Source organism: Ammodytes marinus (genome assembly GCF_949987685.1).
Source record: "Ammodytes marinus genome assembly, chromosome: 10".
In the NCBI taxonomy this organism is placed as follows: domain Eukaryota; kingdom Metazoa; phylum Chordata; class Actinopteri; order Uranoscopiformes; family Ammodytidae; genus Ammodytes; species Ammodytes marinus.
In genome coordinates, this window is record NC_137214.1 from 19,523,740 (window position 1) to 19,543,020 (window position 19,281).

Consider the following 19,281-nt stretch of genomic DNA (forward strand, 5'->3'; position numbering starts at 1 on the left):
TTCCTTTTCAAATAATACATATAAGTTGTCTATCTTTCTTTGGACCCTTCAACAGGCCACCTCTCCTACATTGGCTGTTTCTTTCTAACTTTCTTTACATTATCTTTAAGAATTCCTGTACTTTTACAAGAAAAAAAAGAAAGAAAACGACATCCAAGGAATTATTATATTAATTGACAAAAGTGAGCAAACGTGGATGAGGGTAAAGCTTTCTTCACCTCAGTAAAAACCTTCACATGGTTTTCTGCTGCACAATTTAATCAAAAGTTAGAGGTTATGGACGGTGTGCAAAATCGTGTCTGTGTGAATGTTCAGCCAGTTGATAGATTGCCAGTAATTAAATTTTTTCATTCCTGTGCTGTTTTGAACTGGATCTCTTATCATAGCAGTAGGCAGACACTGCTGTGTGTGACTGAGGCTGCAGACAGATCCTACTCTGTTTAGAGAAGATATGTGTGGTGAGCTGTGTGTTACAGTGCCTGTCGTTTCTGCTGTTAAAAGGCCACCACTTTTTCCATTGTACACACACACACACACACACACACACACACACACACACACACACACACACACACACACACACACACACACACACACACACTCATTAACGCCTCTCCAAAGCACACACTCACACAGACATACCATTGCAGGGGCAGACGCTCTCCCAGGTGTGCTGTGGGGTGATGTAAGCGGCTCTCGCTGTGGTGAAATGGCTCAGTCTTTCTCCTGTCAGTCGGACAGCGTTCCTGCAGCCTCGCGGCGGACAACCGGTGCCCACACAGCTGTTATGGCTTACCCTGAGGATGCTGAGGCCCAGAGAGTCCTCCATGTCTGATACAATACCTGCATCAAAGAGTTCAACCTTAAGACAGCACATTCAAAAATAATTTGTATGTTCCAGGGATAACCCAATTTAACCCTCATCCTACCTATCATTCCAACACTTGCCTAAACATGTTACTCCATATTGTGCTTTAAAAATACATTAATATCAAAATCAATTAAGTATTCAATCTGATGAGGTAGATTCAATATTTATCGATTGCTCACCTGCAAGTCGGTTGGTTGGAAAAGACTGGACGGGTCCATTCTGAGGCTTCCAGATCAGCAGGACCTCCAGGCCCTGTGCGTCAGGTAGCTTCTGCAGGCTGGCCAGGTGCAGCTCTTGTCTGGGGAAACCCAGAGCTTGGCCCAGGCTGCGCTGAAGACCTTTCCAGTGGTCGCCTAGAAAGTCCTCCGGAGACAAGCCGGCCAGCTGCAGCGTGACGCCCGAGTCCAGCGCCCTCTGGTGGGCCGCCCACACGTGAACACGCACCCCGGTCCAGACGCTGAACTTCCCATCGCTCACACTCACGTTTAGAGAGTAGGAGCCCTCCTCCAGGTTTTCATCCGCCCAGATTTTGCCATCATCCAGGTCCACAGAGAAGCTCCTGTGCTCTGGGTTCTCTGACTCCAGCTTGTAGGTGAGGACGTCCTGCAGGTCCTGGTCTGAGGCGTGCAGCCTGCCGATCAGCCGGTTAGCAAACAGCCCTCCAGAGGTGGTGATGAAGACCTCCAAAGGCACCACAGAGGGAGGATACTTGCTCTGCTCCGTCACATTGATGTTGACCACACAGATGGAGGAGAGGGGAGGATGGCCGCTGTCTGTTACCTGTGAAGTTCATGGATAACACACATAACAGAACAGGTTTAGACTGATATCATATTTGCCTTTTTATTTACATCTATAATTGATTTGCATAGCCTAATTCAATGGTTTCCATTGTAAGGCATACTTTGACATTAAGGAAAGTATGCTTATTTGCTTGCTTGCTGAGAGTAAGATAAAGGGATAGAGCATTATGTTCCCATATCTACAAAGTGAACATAATGCTAGAGCCAGTAAAAGCTAACGTTAGGAAAAAGAAGATTAAGGTCATTTCTGCAAATATTTGCTTTTTGTAGAAAAATATGTGTAATTATTATAGTTGTGTGAACTCCCAGGTGTCCAAAAATGAGAAAACCTTTGTTCATGCGAGAGGTCACACCAAAAATACTTAATGCATATGGTGTAGTTTATTTGATTACTTTTACTGCTGAATTGGTTGCTTGGTTTTTCAAAATCAAAAATGCAGTTTGGACCAAAATATTAGCAGCAGCATTGAACTCCAAACATATTCCTACCTGCCTAGTAAAGAACATGCAATGCAATAACTAATAAGCATATTCAGTGTATTATCTGGAACAGCCTTGAACACTGCACCCTCATTATAACCTTTTATTTGTAGTGGAAAGACATAACATGGTATATGTTTTTAAACTCTACTTAAGGATTCATGTTGAACAGTGCTTTTTCATACTGTGTTTCATACAGTTATTTACTTAAAATGTTAATTAATTAAGAACTTGATTTGTGTGATCCATGGACAGCATTCCTGATATGCAATCAGAATTCAATCGGCAACTTCTTACAACAACAATAGCAATCCCGAAGCACCACATAACTCTCAGCTTGTGGGCCATTTCAGTCCTGTGCCCCAGCAGACAATGGACCTCAATCTGTTGCTACTTTGTCCACAGTTTACCAGTGTGATCTGTCAGGACAGGCAGCACTGTCAGCAACGTTGGCCACGAGGGACACTCTGTATTGTAGTGCATCAGCATTTTATCACCGTGCCAGCATTATAATAAGCCCTTTGTAGTTTCTAACACAGCGGGACAATTTGTCAGATTTTAATTTTATTCCAGCAAAGAGGTTGAAGAAGTAAATCCTGGAGGGGTGGGGGTGAAATGTGAACTTTGACAGATATGTCCATATATTTCTATTGACGTGAAGTTTCAAAGGCCAAGATAGAGTGGATTATATGGTTTAGCAAGCAGGGATTCAGGAGGGGACACTTGGAGCTTGTGTTTATGAATCCAATGGAGGTCTCTGAGTTGAACATCATGCACTCTCTGATCACATACAGTATATTCTGACCTGTATCTTGAGCTGGTGCTGGGGTTTGACTCTCTTCCTGAGCGGAGCAGAGAGTGAGAGCAGGCCTCCCTGGTCGATGTTGAAACGGCGATCGTCGTTGCCCGTGACAATGTGGAACGTGAAAGGGGGGCCGTTCTTGGGCGTGTCCTTGTCCTTCACCACCAGCTGGAGGATGCTGCTGCCAACCGCCTCGCCCTCCTGCACAAAGACAAAGGTTTCATATTTCAACTTTAATTGTTTATTTATTTGACAGTTTAATGCAAAACACTTGAACTTAACCTTGCCATCATGAAGATGTACACTCTTTTTGTTACAGAGGTGTCGATTTAACAATCATTTTGGAGCCTGAGCTTTTGGTGCAGTTGAACTGTTCCATCTTATATGAGACATTATTTTTCACCCCAATTGATATAAACTGGCTGGGTAGATTCGAATAAATATACAAATGTTATATACTATTTTTTAAAGACAACATTATGTTGTACTGGATTTGTTTAGAGGCAGCTTCTTGTGTAATAACTTTATGAAATTTGATGAACATCTTTGATCAACTTCAGGGTAGTGATTGATTTCCTTTCATGTCAGAATGCTGTGAAACTTTAAAGACACCGTCAAACAGCCATTGTTAAGATACTGATCACTATGCAGATTTTGTTGATTGATTTTTCAGCTCACTCTATTACAAATACTGTACCACCAGTTGTCCACCATGACAGATTACCTATACAGAGCCATCCTCAATGTAGGAACCGGTGTTTTCCGTAGAAGGGCCTATCAATCTAAAAAAAAAACTTACTCATGCTTGGGAGAATAGCAGCAATGAAATAGATTAATTTTGGAGTTAAAGCCACTACGAGTAACTTTGTCCGTTGGCGGCCCCTTTGGACAAAAGCGGTAGCATTTTTACGAAGCCAGCTGTCGTAAAGCTGTTTTCTAGCGTGTGCCGGTTGTGCGAGTGTCAGTTGAGTAGGACGCAATATAGTGCATGTCCGTGTGTTGAAACCCGTGAGGGCACGGACTATTTTCGGCTCTGTGAGAGTGGTTGGTGACACTGCATCAACTAATGCCAGTCAGTGCCACACACACCTGATTGCAATGAGTTGATGCAGTGTCCCCTAACTACTCTCATGGAGCTGAAAGATTACGTGTCCTCACAGAAAGCGAGAGACGGCAGTATGGATCACAATGAGGTAATCTGTTTATGTTGTTGTAAATAATGACTATTTCAGATGAATAATTCATTATTATCTGATGATGGTGAAGCAAAGTAAACTTTGTTTTAGTACCAACCGCTCATTCATGTAGGAGTAAACACTGCAGTCCAGTTTACTCCCTTGCAATTGTATACACGTTGCTTGACAACGCCCTCGCCTCCTCCCACCCTTTTATCACTCTCCCTTTTAGCTTGTCTTCATTGCATTTTCTTTTTTTTCTTTGATGGCTCAGCCCCGTTATCAGTCATTATGACGACAAATAACTGTCTTAAACAAGGCTCCCGCTCCCCTTCCCTCACCTGGAGGGATATGCTTCTCAAATCACGTAGCAGCGCTACACTGAAATCTGCGACCAATACGGATATGTGACCATAGAGCATGCACAAACCGAAAATCGGACTGGGTGTGCGACCAGACCAAATGCAGTAATAAAAACTATATAAAAACGTCTTTCTCTGCACTGATGGTCTTGTTTGCTGTTAAAGGTAATTTATGACTATCAGAGGAAACATGAGGCTGTTTAAAAGATATTTAACTGTTACTCATAGTGGCTTTAATGGACTAAATCACAAAACATCATAAAACACAATCCTGTTTCTGAAGAGAATGGCTTCATCAGACAGTGATGGATTCTGCCAATCTTTAAAGAGTGTGTCAGGGTTAGGAGTGTGATTCCTTGAGCAGGACATTGGTATAATACCAGATTTCCCACTAAAGGGTAAAGCTGTGTAGACCATAAGCATGCTTTCAGTGGGTGCTTGTAGGTAATTGTGAGCACCAAAACCAGACAACTGTATTGTGGGGTGACCGCATGTGCAGGATAAATATTAAATATTGTCCAGTAGAAATCAATAGAAGATTTGGTAAAGTCTCCCTCCTTAACAGAAACATTTGTCAGATGTGGAGGAGCAGCATATAGCTCAACAGCTCACTTGAGTGGAGTTAAATCCTGTTCAATCTGGGAGTGAACGTGGATTATTGATGGCGATGTTTTGGCATGCTGGAATGAAAAACGAAGCATTAGCAGGACCAAGTGCAGTAAACCAACACAAATTAAACGAGAGTTATCGCAGCGCGTTGTAGCGCTTCTGCATCTGAATCACCCAACCATCTGCTGCCTTTAGTGAATAACTCAAACTCGACACCTTGCTGCAACAGATTGGTAAATCGTAAAAATGGGCACGCGACAGAAACAAGTAGTCAAACCAAGGTGAGTAATGTCTACAGGAGAGAAGACACTGCAACCGCTAACCCATAAACCCATGTTTGAAATCAAATGACAGCCCCTTTCAGTCTCAGTTTCAGCAAAAATCCATCTGCCCAACGCAATCACAGCGTTCCTTATCAGGCTAAGATGTCTGTGGAGGCTTTAAGCAGATGGGACGATATTACAGTTTGCATTCATCACCACGCAGCGTCAACATTTTGGCTCGTGAACCAAGATATTAGTGACTGGATGGGAGTTTCTGAGCTGACGAGAGCAGCAGCAGGTAGATGGAAATCAGTCAAGAGCTGGCAGAGACAACTTTAAATGTCACTGAGCAACAGCTTGTAACAACGCTATAACAACACCGTGACAGCAAGGTCTGAGGCATGAATACAAACATACAATGGCACACGTGTACTCAAAAGGCACGTGAGCAAGTACAGCGCACCGAAGCATGCTGCAATACGGGCTCTCACAAGTACAGGTACAGGCATATGCACACACACACACACACACACACACACACACACACACACACACACGCACGCACACGCGCACACACACACACACACACACACACACACACACACACACACACACACACACACACACACACACACACACACACACACACACACACACACACACAGTGGAGGGGAACTGACTCCTAAAAGTTTTTCACAGCAGAACATTTTTGCCCTGTAATTAAATGTTTTAGGTGGAGCAGAGATAGATCATGACAGCTGATCTATCTGACGCTTTGATCCCCCACAATGTTCAAAAACACCTCCCTGGTTTTGCCTCTGCGAAGAGTTTCACTCTCAGCACACAGATTTTTAATGAGCTCTCGGCACCGCATTTCTGATGGAGCAGCACTTGAAGGTCAGCATTTTATCACCGGAATGTATGGAGAAGGAAATGTGCAAGAAAAAAGATGGATAGATGGACAGAGGAATGACTCATCTTAGGTCATTTCACTTTTGTAATCATTAGTCATTGGTTCCTCCGTCTTCATTATCTCCTTGTTAGGAAATCATGAGCAGAGCAGGTAGATGCTTGAAGCTTGTTTGAGAAATATTTGGAACTAACTGATGGATTTCTTTTGGGGGGGGGGTACCCTCACATTTAACGCCTGAGAGGTTACTATACTAGATGAACTAAATCAGCTTTTCATGAGGGGTTGCACGTTCTGCTCATATTCATGTATGAGAGTGAATATGAATATTTTATATTGAGTTGTCAAATTCCACTCATGAACCCCACTGCTGATAATTTCTCCTTTGAGGCACCAGAGGTTATATTGTATGCAATTATTTGAAGAGCATTCTGTTTGATTTGCTTTTTTTAAATATTAATTGTTAACTTTGTGTTGAGGCAGTGGTTTGTGTGAGGCCTGTGCTTCTTCTATTGTGGGCAGTGTTGCGCCAACATGATTTTCCTAACCCAAGGCAATTGGAATTTTTCATTTTAATTCATAAATGAAACAGAGCATATTTGACTGGAAAATTAAGCATTCGGAAGCTTTATAGGAGGAAAATATAGGGACAAATTACATTTTAGTATTTTCTTAATCCAAATATTGGCAAACACATCCATCCTGTTGACCAGACTGTGTGCAGACGCAAGCAGAATGGATGGTGCTGGATCTACTGTACACTTGTTTGCCTGTTCTCTAAAGCAAACATGGTGGCTGTCATCATACCTGCAGCAGAAGACTGTGGTTGACCTGGGAGAAGACCGGTGGGTTGTCGTTGACGTCGGTGACTGTTATGGTGATAAGGACAGCCGAGGACAACGGAGGATTGCCTTCATCTGCAGCCACCACCGTCAGAGAGTAATGAGGGACCTGTAGGACAGACAGTGGTGACATTTTTAAAAAAATATACATTTTATTTAACTCTATTCTTCTTTTTCTCTTCTTAGTTATTTATTTTTATTGGTTGAACTGTTCCATCTTATGGGTTTTTCTGTCTTTGGTTCATCCTTTATTTCTTGTGTTTGTGATAAAAAGGAGGATTTTTTCTCCATTATTTATTTGCATTGATTTGACGCACACAGAAAACAGACTGACCTCTTCCCTGTCCAGTGCAGTGCGGACAGTGATTTCTCCACTCCGAGGGTGTATTAAGAGCTGCTGAAGAGGGTCCCCACTTACTATGGAGTAACGCAGCAGGTTGTTGATCGGACCATCCTGGTCGGTGGCTGTCACCTGGATGGAAAGAGTGGGAGCGGAGGAATAATACGTCATTCTAAATATTATTAAGCTTCCCTTTTGCTTGACAAACTTGTTTTAATCTTGGTTTAAGAAAAAAATGAAATGTTAAATGTGTTGCTTGTTTTAGCCTCATGTGACGATATTTGTTCACTCTAGCCAAAACTACAATAGCTTGTTTGAGCCTTGATTTGAACTAAATTGCAACATTGGCTTGTTTTAGTGTTTTATTTACTACTGCTACATGAGCTTGTCTTTTCTTAAAAATGTGTTTATTTAGGCTTGGTTTTAGGATGCTATAGTTGTCTTTCTGTTCACAACACAGAAAACCATATCTGATCAATAATTCAAATGATATAACCTAAACCCTAATCGGGATACAGGAGGGAACAGGATGCACATACAGTGCATATTTCTAACTGCATTTGTTTTGAACAAAGTGTTTGCGGCCGGCAAATAACAGACAACAATACTCCATAATATGGAGATGACTTTCACTAACATCAACTTCTGAGATCATTGTCACCTGCCTTCTCTTTATTGCCTCGGCTCAATTAACTTTCTCCACTGAAAGAGGACATGTTACGTGACAAGGTTTCAGACATTTCCCACATAGCTTTTAAATAGTGAAACTGCAGAGGTGGGAACAGGGGGCAGGAGAAGAACAATGCGAAAACATGTAACCATATGATTACAGATTCATCATCCAGCCGTGGTGCCACCATCAGCGAGCCACTGAGCTGTGTTATTGCGGTGTTATCTCTGCTGCTGACCTGACAGATGATGGCTGGCATGTTGTTGAATAACTGTGTGTGTGTGTGTGTGTGTGTGTGTGTGTGTGTGTGTGTGTGTGTGTGTGTGTGTGTGTGTGTGTGTGTGTGTGTATGTATGTGTGTTTCTCTGTGTGTGTGTGTGTGTGTGTGTGTGTGTGTACGTGTATGTGTGTGTGTGTGTGTGTGTGTGTGTGTGTGTGTGTGTGTGTGTGTGTGTGTGTGTGTGCACGTTTGAGCATCAAATCTGTTCATTTACACATATATGTATTTATACATCATCGACAGCCTGTCAGATGATTTAATGCATGCTATTTTGTTAGCGTGTGTATGGAATATATGGAATTATAAATATATGTGATTTTTTTTTCATGGGCTTTATTCTCTGTGCTTGTCAAATCCTAATGGTGTGTAATGATTACTTGAATCATAATCAAGCCGCCGGCTGTCAGACGCTGTCATATAACTTACACATGTGTGTTTTCTGTGTGTGAGTGAAGTTAGATTGTCCGAGTGCATGTGTTCACATGTCACTTGTGTGTGAGTGTGTGATGCTGAAGAATACAACAGTGAAACATCTCTTCTGAAGAGATTTATCTTTTCGGTTGAATTCACTCTTGTATATAGATTCCTTCAAATTCTATTCAGCGATTAAATGAGAGATTACTGATGTTTTGTCTAGGTTATCATGCATGAATGTGAAATGTAAGCTTCACTTCACTAAACCAAGAAGGTCGGCCATCTGCTTGGTTTCTGGGTAGCTTCAGGTTTGTCTGAAGAGCAGCACAGTCACAGTAAGTGTCACTTACTCATGCATCACTTTGGATCATAGTTAAAGTCCCATTTCCTATACATATGTTTCAATGCCAGTTTTTTGTTCACACACCAATGTGGTCCCAAATATTTTTTTTTTACTTTTCATTTTTGAAAGTGCTGTCATTCTCTTTGTATAAACCGTACTATACATGTACAAACATCTGCGTCCCTTTCTGCATGTGCCTTTTTGCGGTGTAACTACATATGCGTGTGGCTTAGCACTTACCCTCATCACAAGGCTTCCTGGTGTCAGGTCCTCTGAGATCTCTGCGCTGTAGTCGCCGCGTCCGAACACTGGCGCGTTGTCGTTCACGTCCGTCACGTTGATGATCACCGTGGTGATGTCGCTGAGGGACGACTTGCCGCGGCTTCCCTCCACAGACAGGTAGTGCTCCCGGGAAACTTCAAAGTCCAGCGGTGCAACGAGGGTCAGAAGGCCTGCAGCAGTACCAGGGTAAAACACTACATTATTCTTACTGAAAAGGGTGAGAAAAAGCAGTATAGATTTGACCTGTTTGTACATGAGAATTCCAAAGTCTAACCCGCACACAAATCAAGAATGAGAATGAAAGAAGGCTATGAATCACTAGACATAAGGTTGAATCTTTCCTCCCTCGTATACCTTTTGATAATTACAACATTTGCTAACTGTACACAACGGCTCAGTGACCTTATCGAGGGAATCATAAAATATGTGCAAGGTCCTGATTTTGATCTGTGTAGCTGTACAACCTTCTCGACCCTGAATAATTAATCAGTGAGTCCATTATTACAGTACATGCTGCATGCATGTCTGAACCCTTTTCAAAGTTTCACATGAACCTGTTTTTAATTCTTATCAAAATCTCAATGTATCTAAAAAAAAGTATTGCACACATCTCTCTGAAGCAAAAAAAAAATATGTATATATATATATAAAATAGTGCACAGCTCATGATGAAGCTTAACAAACCTGTGACTGAGACCAAACCAAGACAGGCTGAGTCCAAGATGCATGCAATTGTGATCAGCTCTGCCTTGTCAGAATTGGCTAAACTCTCACAAGTCTAGGCTACAGTTTGTGCTATGGCTCTTGCTAATTAGAATTTGAGCGTATGGCATGATATGAAACATGTTAACATGGTAATGAGTGGCATGTAATTACACAACGCACCATAGCATTAGGGCTGCATCACCGGAGATGTTCATTATTAATGGACCTGTTCATTACACTTTTTGATTTGTGTTGAATTAATAATAAAACTGAAACATCTCCAAATCCCTAGAGCCTCAGAGAAACTAAGAACAGCTAAGAATTGATCATAATGAATGAGCTTTTCTTTGAATGAATTGCTTAACATTTTCATTCAAAATTCAATTAACAAAGTGGTTGACAAAAAAAATTATGCTAAATGACTAATCAATGAACCGATAAATATATGTTTAGCATGATAGAACATCTATCTCAGACATGTCATTTGTTTTCTTGTGAGTCAGCCACTGCCAGCTTTTGTTTATATGATTGTTTGGAGACGGGACACAGACTGTGAAATTAAAACTGTTATACCACACAAAGCCTGAGTGTATCTGTCATGTGCCAGTGTGTGGGTGAGACGAACTGTCCACAAGTTCTTGGCCTGCCAGCTAGTTTGGCGAGCCACACTTCATTAACATTAGAAAAAATTAGATCAGGGCAAAAACAAACATAATTAATTCCCCTCCTGGTTTCAACCAGTAAATTAATTGAACTTGGTGCACGCACCAAACATCTCACTTTATTGATTTTTCTAAGATCAAGGAGATTTTTACAACCATCCTCAGAGGCCGTCTATCTACAGGTAGAAAGTGGGCTGATCTCAAGTTTGCCTGTCTATCAACACCTTCACACTCTTCTGTACATCTGTAAAGGGCCAGTCCATCTGCCATCCATAATACACAGATAATCTCTACTGCGTATTTATACACATTCAGGCACTAATCAGGGATCGACTGCCTTCCCCGGGGGAATTCTGATGGTGGCTGACGCAAACGGAATTCATGGGATCTAAATGTATGCTCACATTTGACTAAAGTCTTTGTCCGAATGTAATAGTGTCCTATCGTGTTCTTATCTCTGGGTGTGTTGGATGTGTGTGGGCAGTACTCCAAATGAAGTGTAACTTCTTCTGCAATTATCAAAGGGGACAAGTCCTTTACATGTTTATTTCCACAGATTACTCTTTGAAGTAGCTACATGTGGGAAAATCAAGTTGGTGCTTTTGGTGGTTGCTCAAAACTGTAAATAGATATCCGAGTCCCATTGACAAGGCTTAGATTCAAAGTTGGTGAACAGGTCTTTCTACTGAGAGTACAAGTCTGTGCACTGATTTTCCATCAACCTTTTACTCTTTCCACCACCTGCCACTGATACATGCTTAATTAGCACATTTTGCTCTTTAAAAAAATAAACTCCAAAATAATGGAGAAGATTTTCCCCCTCATTCAAACAATATAACTGCAGTGCAGAAACCCCCCAGAGGCGGACATTCCTCTGTATAATGATATATCATGCTAAAGCCTGAGATTTATTTTGGCAATGACTTGTTGCAGTTAGAAGCCTGCAAGTCATGTCTGTAATACAAACAGAAGTATGGTGTATGTACAACAAGCCATACACGGCTGCTGCTCCACGCTGCCAGGCATCTGTCAATAAAGGTTGGTTTGTTTTGTGTTTTGCTCAAAGCAAGCTGAGCTCACCCTGCACAGTGTGGGGCAAACTCTCTGAAAGAAGCTCAAAAACACAATAATTTTAAAATAAAATAGAAAAACAGTCAAATGTTTCCATTGATGACCATAAATGACCTGTAACAGCAAGATGTTCTTCATGATGCATTCTGCGGCCTTCCTCTCTCTGTCTTTCACTCACTTCCTAAATAAATGCACACACTTCCAGCATGCATTCAGGCACTATAGTGTTGTAAAAACACTACCAATTTTGTCAAAAGGGGCCGCTAGAATCAACAACCTAGCTACTTAAAATAATATACAAACTATGGCTTAAAGGCTCATTAGAACACTGTACTCATTATAACAACACATACTGCCAACATATTGTATGTGTTGTTATTCTGATCTGAGGTAAGCATAAATATACAGGGTCCAATCTAACAAGGAGGTGCATTTCCATGTATTTGATTAGCTGAGAAAGCACTTTGCTGAATTATACCAAAGTTGAGGACAGTTCAACTTTTGTTGACTGATTACCTTGTGTTATTTTCGCACAACCTTCCCCGCATTGGTGTCCCTACTGCTTTAACAGAGTGGCTTCATTGACATAGATCAATGAGGGGACTGCATTTTAATAACAGGTCACACTTTCTGCATTGTTGCAGCCGTGCTTGTCAAAGTGACACACATTATCAAGATTTATGACTCAGGGCCTGAACACTCATTAGTATTTAATACATGCTACATTCCATCTAACACATCAACATTAATTTGCCACCTAAAGTAAATGCAGATTCATATAAATTCAACATATTTATAAATACTTGCATAATTTTCATGGTCCTAGTGACACTCTTTGATATTGCAATAAATGCAATTATTCTCAGCAGTATTTTTTAGACCTTGGAATTCCCTTTTCTGTTAAAAAGCAGTTCACCTCAAAAGGTTATCTTTTTTTTCTTTGTATTCATGCTTGAAGGATGTTGGGACCTGTGTAGGCTCTTACACTCAATATGTCCTACATTTAACATATTTTTTTGTGATAAACATATACATATCTTATTTGATTTATGGCAAGAGTTAAGATGATTATCATGTGTGTCCAGTAAATATGAAGCTTGAGATATTCAGTAGTTAGCTTATTTTAGGTTAAAGGAGGTAGAGGAATTAGGATAGAGCTAGCCTGATAATATCCAAATGAAGAAAAAAGGTAAATGGATAGAGAAATAACCCATCTAAGGTGTAAAATATTTAGTTTATTGGATAATAATAGAGGAGTACTTCTCAAAGGTACTATGATTGATGACTTCTGGAACAAAGAGGTACACAGCTGGGGCAATGAATCAATTTCCAAGGCAGTACTGTGTGTATGCGTGTGTGCGTGTGTGTGTGTGTGTGTGTGTGTGTGTGTGTGTGTGTGTGTGTGCTTGTGTGTGTGGTTGGGGGGGTTGGATTATTAATATAGTTTCATTACTTTTACTGACATGTCTGTAGGCAAATGCTGATTCAGCAGCTCAGGATGGTTGACGCCCAATACCGAGACAGTATAAAATGTACTGCACATTGACAGTGCAGTAAATTGGTTTCTTTTTGGCAGTGACGCTTGAAATCGTAAATTATTTATAACCCAGTGAACGCAGGTTTAAACACCCTGTATGCTTCGGTTCCCCAGGTACCCCATAGTGCACACCGACAGAGTTAACAAAGTAAGGCAAGGTTGATCAGAGGATTTGTTGATCAGAACAGGCTAGACAGAGTGAGTACACACAGGAGATGTCATAGATGGACTATTTGTCTGGCTCAGTTTTTCTTTTGCTGCAGTTCTGCTGTAAATCTTTCAAACTAACGAGCTCTCCCCAAATAATGAAACCTTATGCAGTGTACGGTGAACAATGAGTGGCATTATTATGACTAGTGGCCCTTTAATGATTTAATAGCAGCAGGCCATGAGACGGTCCCACACAGTCCAAAGGGCTGACTGCAGTTCACTTCCAAACTCTGTAAGACTATACATCCAACACGGAATGGTGCTCTGGAAAACTCTGTGTACTAAACTCCAGCTCAGAAGCCCAACTTTCTAATTTATAGCAGTAATGATTAAACATTTATTTTTAAAAACAAAAGGAGGATATATGATGGATTTTTTTTTCTCAAACATAAGACAGACATCATGGCACAACATTTAAATAAAGAAAACTTATTATTTTAAAAAGGCAAGAACGTTAGTACAAGTGAACATCTGGAACTTCAGTCCCCTAATTATCTGTTTAAATCATCAAGCATGTGGCTTATTATACCAGCCCTCATCTGCAATGTCACAGGTGTTGCATATACTGTAATTTAAGCACAAAATATAACCATTATTATTATTTCAAGGCATTACTAATTACCATAGAAACCCGTGACACAGATCCAGGATTAACAAGCACCCTCCACCACCTTAGAGGGAAATTAAACTATAATATTTATTGTATTTTTCTTATTAAGGTAAAATCGAGCTGCTATCCGTGTCCAAATGTTGTTCAATTGCTTTACAGCGATATATCTAACATTATTAAACCTATTTGAATAGTGAGTTGTTGTTTCTCATTACTTTTTAAGTTATTCTTGCAATGACCAAACTGAAGCTGCATTAAAGGTGGAGGAAGTTATTCTAGAGATGCTTGTTGTAAAAATAACTTTTGTCAAAATCAGTGAATATCTCCTCACAATCTGCTCCATACAGTGTGTGCACTGGTGTTAAACAGCCTATGCTCTATAATGTTACTCCCTAGGTGGACCCCCTCAGATTACAGGGTTGAAAAATAATAAAATAATAATAATAAAACTAAATGTATAATAATTATTATTATTATTATTATTATTATTATTATTATTATTATTATTATTATTATTATTATTATTATTATTATTATTATTATTATTATTATTATTATTATTATTAATTTAATAGGCTTACATAACCTTCCTTTAACAGGACTGTGTGAATGGGAATTTATGAGATTAAGTTTTCTGACCTGTTCGTGAGTCCAGCAGAAAGCGTCCGTCCTGGTTGCCGGACACTATGCGGTAGAGGACCGGATCGGGCCCTCCACCGTCTCTGGTGAGGGCAGAGACGCTCAGCACCTCCGAGCCCACCGCCAAGGATTCTGGGAGCTGAGTGTTGTACTCAGAGCTCAGGAAGACAGGCTGGTAGTCGTCAAGGGAGACCACGTCAACAGTCATCGTGGCGACGGAGTAGAGGTGGCGAGGCAGCCCGCGATCAGTGGCCTTCACCTTGAGCTCAAAGGCGGGCGGGGTGTCCGGCCCCAGGGGTCGCTCCAACCGCAGAATCCCCGAGAACTCGTCCAGAGAGAAGTAGCCACTGTCGCCCGCCATGAGGGAGTACTTCACCTCCGAGTTTATACCTGCAGGAGATTGGAGAGAGGTAAATCATTTTATTATAGGCCCAATCAAAAACTGTTTCCGATTGCTTGATGATTCAGCACATTTGTTGAAAAAACTGATAATAATAATAATAATAATAATATAATAATAATAGTAATATCTTTATTTACATATCACCTTTAAAAACAATGGTTTACAAAGTGCTTTGACATTAAATACATAGGAGCAAGTACAAATCAAATGAATACATACTAATCAAAAACACATATACAATAAGATACACATACTCATACTGTATATACACACAATAAACCAAACAAGATTAATAAGTGCTAGGGTAAAAATACATTGAGGAAGAGAATAAAAAGACGGCATCACGTAAAAGCAAGTCTATAAAAATGTGTTAAGTGATTTAAAAGAGGTTACTGATTCAGCAAGCCTTATCTCAGTAGGCAGGTAGTTCCAAAGCTGATACTGTATATAGTGTTATATATAACACTTGAATATGTCACTCAGTGTGTTTTTCTAAGTCATGTGACAGGATAATGAGTCATATACTGCTGGCACTGACGGACTTGCTGCAGCATGACACCCAGCTACTTTCTGTGAAAGGGGTAAACAAATTAGCCAAGAACTGCTACTGCTACTGTTCAATTGCTACAAGGTGTGTCGACTATTAAAAGTTGTGAAAACACAGAGAGGGGAAATACAGACTTGAGGTTGAAGTAACTTTAATAGTAGCGCCAAAAAATAGTGATTGAAGAATTAGATAATGATATTTGTAAAGTGTTTAACAGAGCAGTCGTACTGCGTCTTTACATATTCAGTAGATGAAGCTGATTCTACAACAATAACTATTCTGCACATGGAGATGGATATTGCATAAAAATCAGTATCGATATTGTCTGCCGTGTCCATGATATTCTTAATACCAAATGTGTGAATGCACATACTAGTTTTCTACTCTCTTAACCCTCCTGTTATCCTCAAATATTACTAACACATTTCACCCTTGGGGTATTTGCCCACAGAAAATGATTTACAAAGTCAAAGTCAAAGTCAAAGTATACTTTATTATCCCAGAATTGGGAAATTTGTGTGGTCAAAAGTGCAGCACATTTAGGACACATAGGCATACAAGTGGGCACGCCACACACACAACAACAACAACAACAACAACATTTAAGAAATAAATAGTTCAGTTCATCAGTAGCAGGCCTAAAAACAACATTCACAAAGATTAAGTTAAAAACAGTAAAAGAAAAACACAGTGTTCATGATCTTGACCTGTGTCTTTCATTAAAAAGTCTAATAGCAGAGGGGACAAATGACAAGCTAAACCTTTTGGTTCTGATTGACCTTTGCAGCAGCCTGCTACTGCCACGGTTGCTGCGTTGGAACCTCCTATATAAGGGATGGGAAGGATCACTGAGTATCTGCTCAGCTTTATTCACAACAAGATCTGACCATAGCTGATTGACTGACGTCTGACTGCATCCAATGATTTTGCTTGCTGTCTTTACCAAACGCTGTAATTTATTTTGGTCTTTTTTGCGCATGTTGCCGAACACACAAACCAAGCCAAAGGACAACACACTCTGAAGGACTGTTTTGTAAAACAATTCCAAAATAATGCAGTCCACCTGAAAGCAGTTCAGCTTACGTAGGAAAAACATCCGTTGTTGTAGTTTTTTTACCTTAGACGTAGTGCATATCTCAAATTTGAGTTGGTCATCAATTTCAATACCAAGGTATTTATAACTACTAACCCTCTCAATTGTTTTGTCATTTACAGTGCTGTTAGGGACCTCACTTTTATGACGTCTAAAATCTATTACCATTTCTTTCGTTTTATTTGCATTAACTGCCAGGAAGTTGTCTTTACACCATTTGGTGAAGTTACTCATCTCTTCCTCAAAGCTGGTTAGCGCTGAGCTATCTGGTTTCAAATACCCCACAATGGCAGTATCATCTGCGTATTTGAAGAAAGTGTGTGTGGATGTGCTAGCTCGGCACTCATTAGTATAGAGTGTGTAGAGTAGAGGGGACAAAACACACCCTTGAGGGGCCCCGGTATTAATGGGCCTAGAGGTGGAGGTTGCTGAGTTAAACCTAACCTGTTGAGTCCTGTTTGTTAGGAAACTGTTAATCCAGATTATGAGTTTTTGGTTAACCCCTAGCCCTGCCAGTTTATCCACCAACAGGTGGGGCTGTATGGTATTAAAAGCACTGCTGAAATCAATAAAAACAGAAAATGGTTGACCAAGTTTTTGTGTTTATTTGTTGAATACATAAATAAGCCCTTGATAATGAAACCTATCAGTGAGTTGACCTGTTCTCTAGCGTTACCTTCACCATACAACATATTGTACTTGAAATGATAATTTTAGAGGGGAGGCATGTGTACTTGGGAAGACTTGGATGTGATCAACTCGCAAGCCACATACACTGTGACCAGTAGATTATTTATTGCAATGGACAAAGTGTTGCTCAGACAGAATGATGGACTGACAGACCCAACAAATGGCATCCATTGCCACTGTAAGCCCTGCATACAAGGCCAGTTTACGCACAAGGCACCACAAGTCAAGTTTCAACATACATGTTCACCCCCGTAATAAAAGACTAACAAGTATTTGCCTCATTATAATTATTAGTAAGGACAAACATGATAAAACACGTATAGGTCCATCATTGCCTCGACCTGCTCGCTCATTAAAAATGCATTTGCCCCTGCAGCTCACACAACAATGTAACCAGTGAAGCCGTAGTCTTCTAACAAGCAAAGGTGTATTAGGATAATGACTGTAGACACACTCATGGGAGTGCCACGAATAAAGGTCAACATTTTAAACTTAACAAATGAGTAGTTTGACAAGTCCTGGAGGAAAGACACATTTTTAAATTGTTTGAGAGTTTAGCAAATTGATAGGTCTATGGATGGGGTTTCAGCTAAAGGCCAAAATGTATTGCTCATATGCAAATATAGCTTTCTAGAAGATCTGATGGTTTACTCTTACTGATGCATTCTGTGAAATGTCCATGAAGCAAAATTCAAAATCGGGAAAGGACAGTAATGATATAAATGCATTTTATTACAGTTCTACCAATACAAGGGTCTGTGTCTAATTATAAGGTTTTAAGAGTGTTGTTAAAATAATCTCCTGAGTTTTTTGATTTCTGTCTTTTGCGCCTCTTCAGTTTTTTCTTGTGTCAAAGGAGTTCTCGATAATTGTTTCGATTTCTTTGGTAAATCCAAGGGTTAAAAAAGGAGTACATTACGCTGCCTGCGTAGAGCAAAAGTACAAGCTGGTGCACATCTGAAGGAGTGGCTGTTCTGTATGCTCCTGTTTCACTACATGGCTCTGTACTGTGTGTGTGTGTGTGTGTGTGTGTGTGTGTGTGTGTGTGTGTGTGTGTGTGTGTGTGTGTGTGTGTTTGTGTGTGCACAAGTGCATATTAGCCCATCTCATGTTTTGTGCACAAAAAAGGGTATATGTGTCTTTGTATGGGCATCAGAATAATTGTATTTCTGGGTTTCTTTGTGCATTTTTAATCGAACCGCTTGTGTGAACTGTGGCTATTCAAGTGTGAATGTGTGTGTGTGTGTGCGTGTGTGTGTGTGTGCGTGTGCGTGTGTGTGTGTGCATGATGCATGCATGCATGAAACGGCCTACACTGCCTGAGCTCTACATCTGGCTTTAGACGAGGAAACTGTCTGTTTTACTTTATTGTTATCTGACTGCTCAGACACCTAAGAACCACAAGACCATCAAAGGCAATGGATTAATCAAACATTCAAAGACATGCGTACTAAACTGCGTCAGCAAACATCAATGGAAGATTTAAAGAGATCGATGCGGATAAGCTTGGTCTTTGTTCGAGCTAAAACACTGAGGTGATCAAAAAATCAGTTTGATAAAATTGTGTGAGAGTCTAAAAAAAAACAGAGACTTATGTAAATCAGAGTTCTAAACCCTGTTCTGAAAATAACTACCCACTGTAATGGAATAACACAGTGGAGAGGTATC

The 19,281-nt window shown here is 40.4% G+C and overlaps 1 protein-coding gene across 1 annotated transcript in view; it reads right to left on the reverse strand.

The window, feature by feature from the left end:
• The window catches only part of fat2 (FAT atypical cadherin 2), a 94,071-nt gene that overhangs the window by 29,398 nt on the left and 45,392 nt on the right, over window positions 1-19,281 (reverse strand). The window contains exons 16-22 of the mRNA XM_080035040.1: window positions 14,881-15,270; window positions 9,405-9,616; window positions 7,452-7,589; window positions 7,083-7,226; window positions 2,960-3,157; window positions 1,051-1,651; window positions 643-843 (exon numbers count right to left, since the gene is read on the reverse strand). Of these exons, the coding sequence (XP_079891166.1) occupies window positions 643-843; window positions 1,051-1,651; window positions 2,960-3,157; window positions 7,083-7,226; window positions 7,452-7,589; window positions 9,405-9,616; window positions 14,881-15,270 (1,884 nt within the window). The remainder of the gene's footprint in view (window positions 1-642; window positions 844-1,050; window positions 1,652-2,959; window positions 3,158-7,082; window positions 7,227-7,451; window positions 7,590-9,404; window positions 9,617-14,880; window positions 15,271-19,281) is intronic.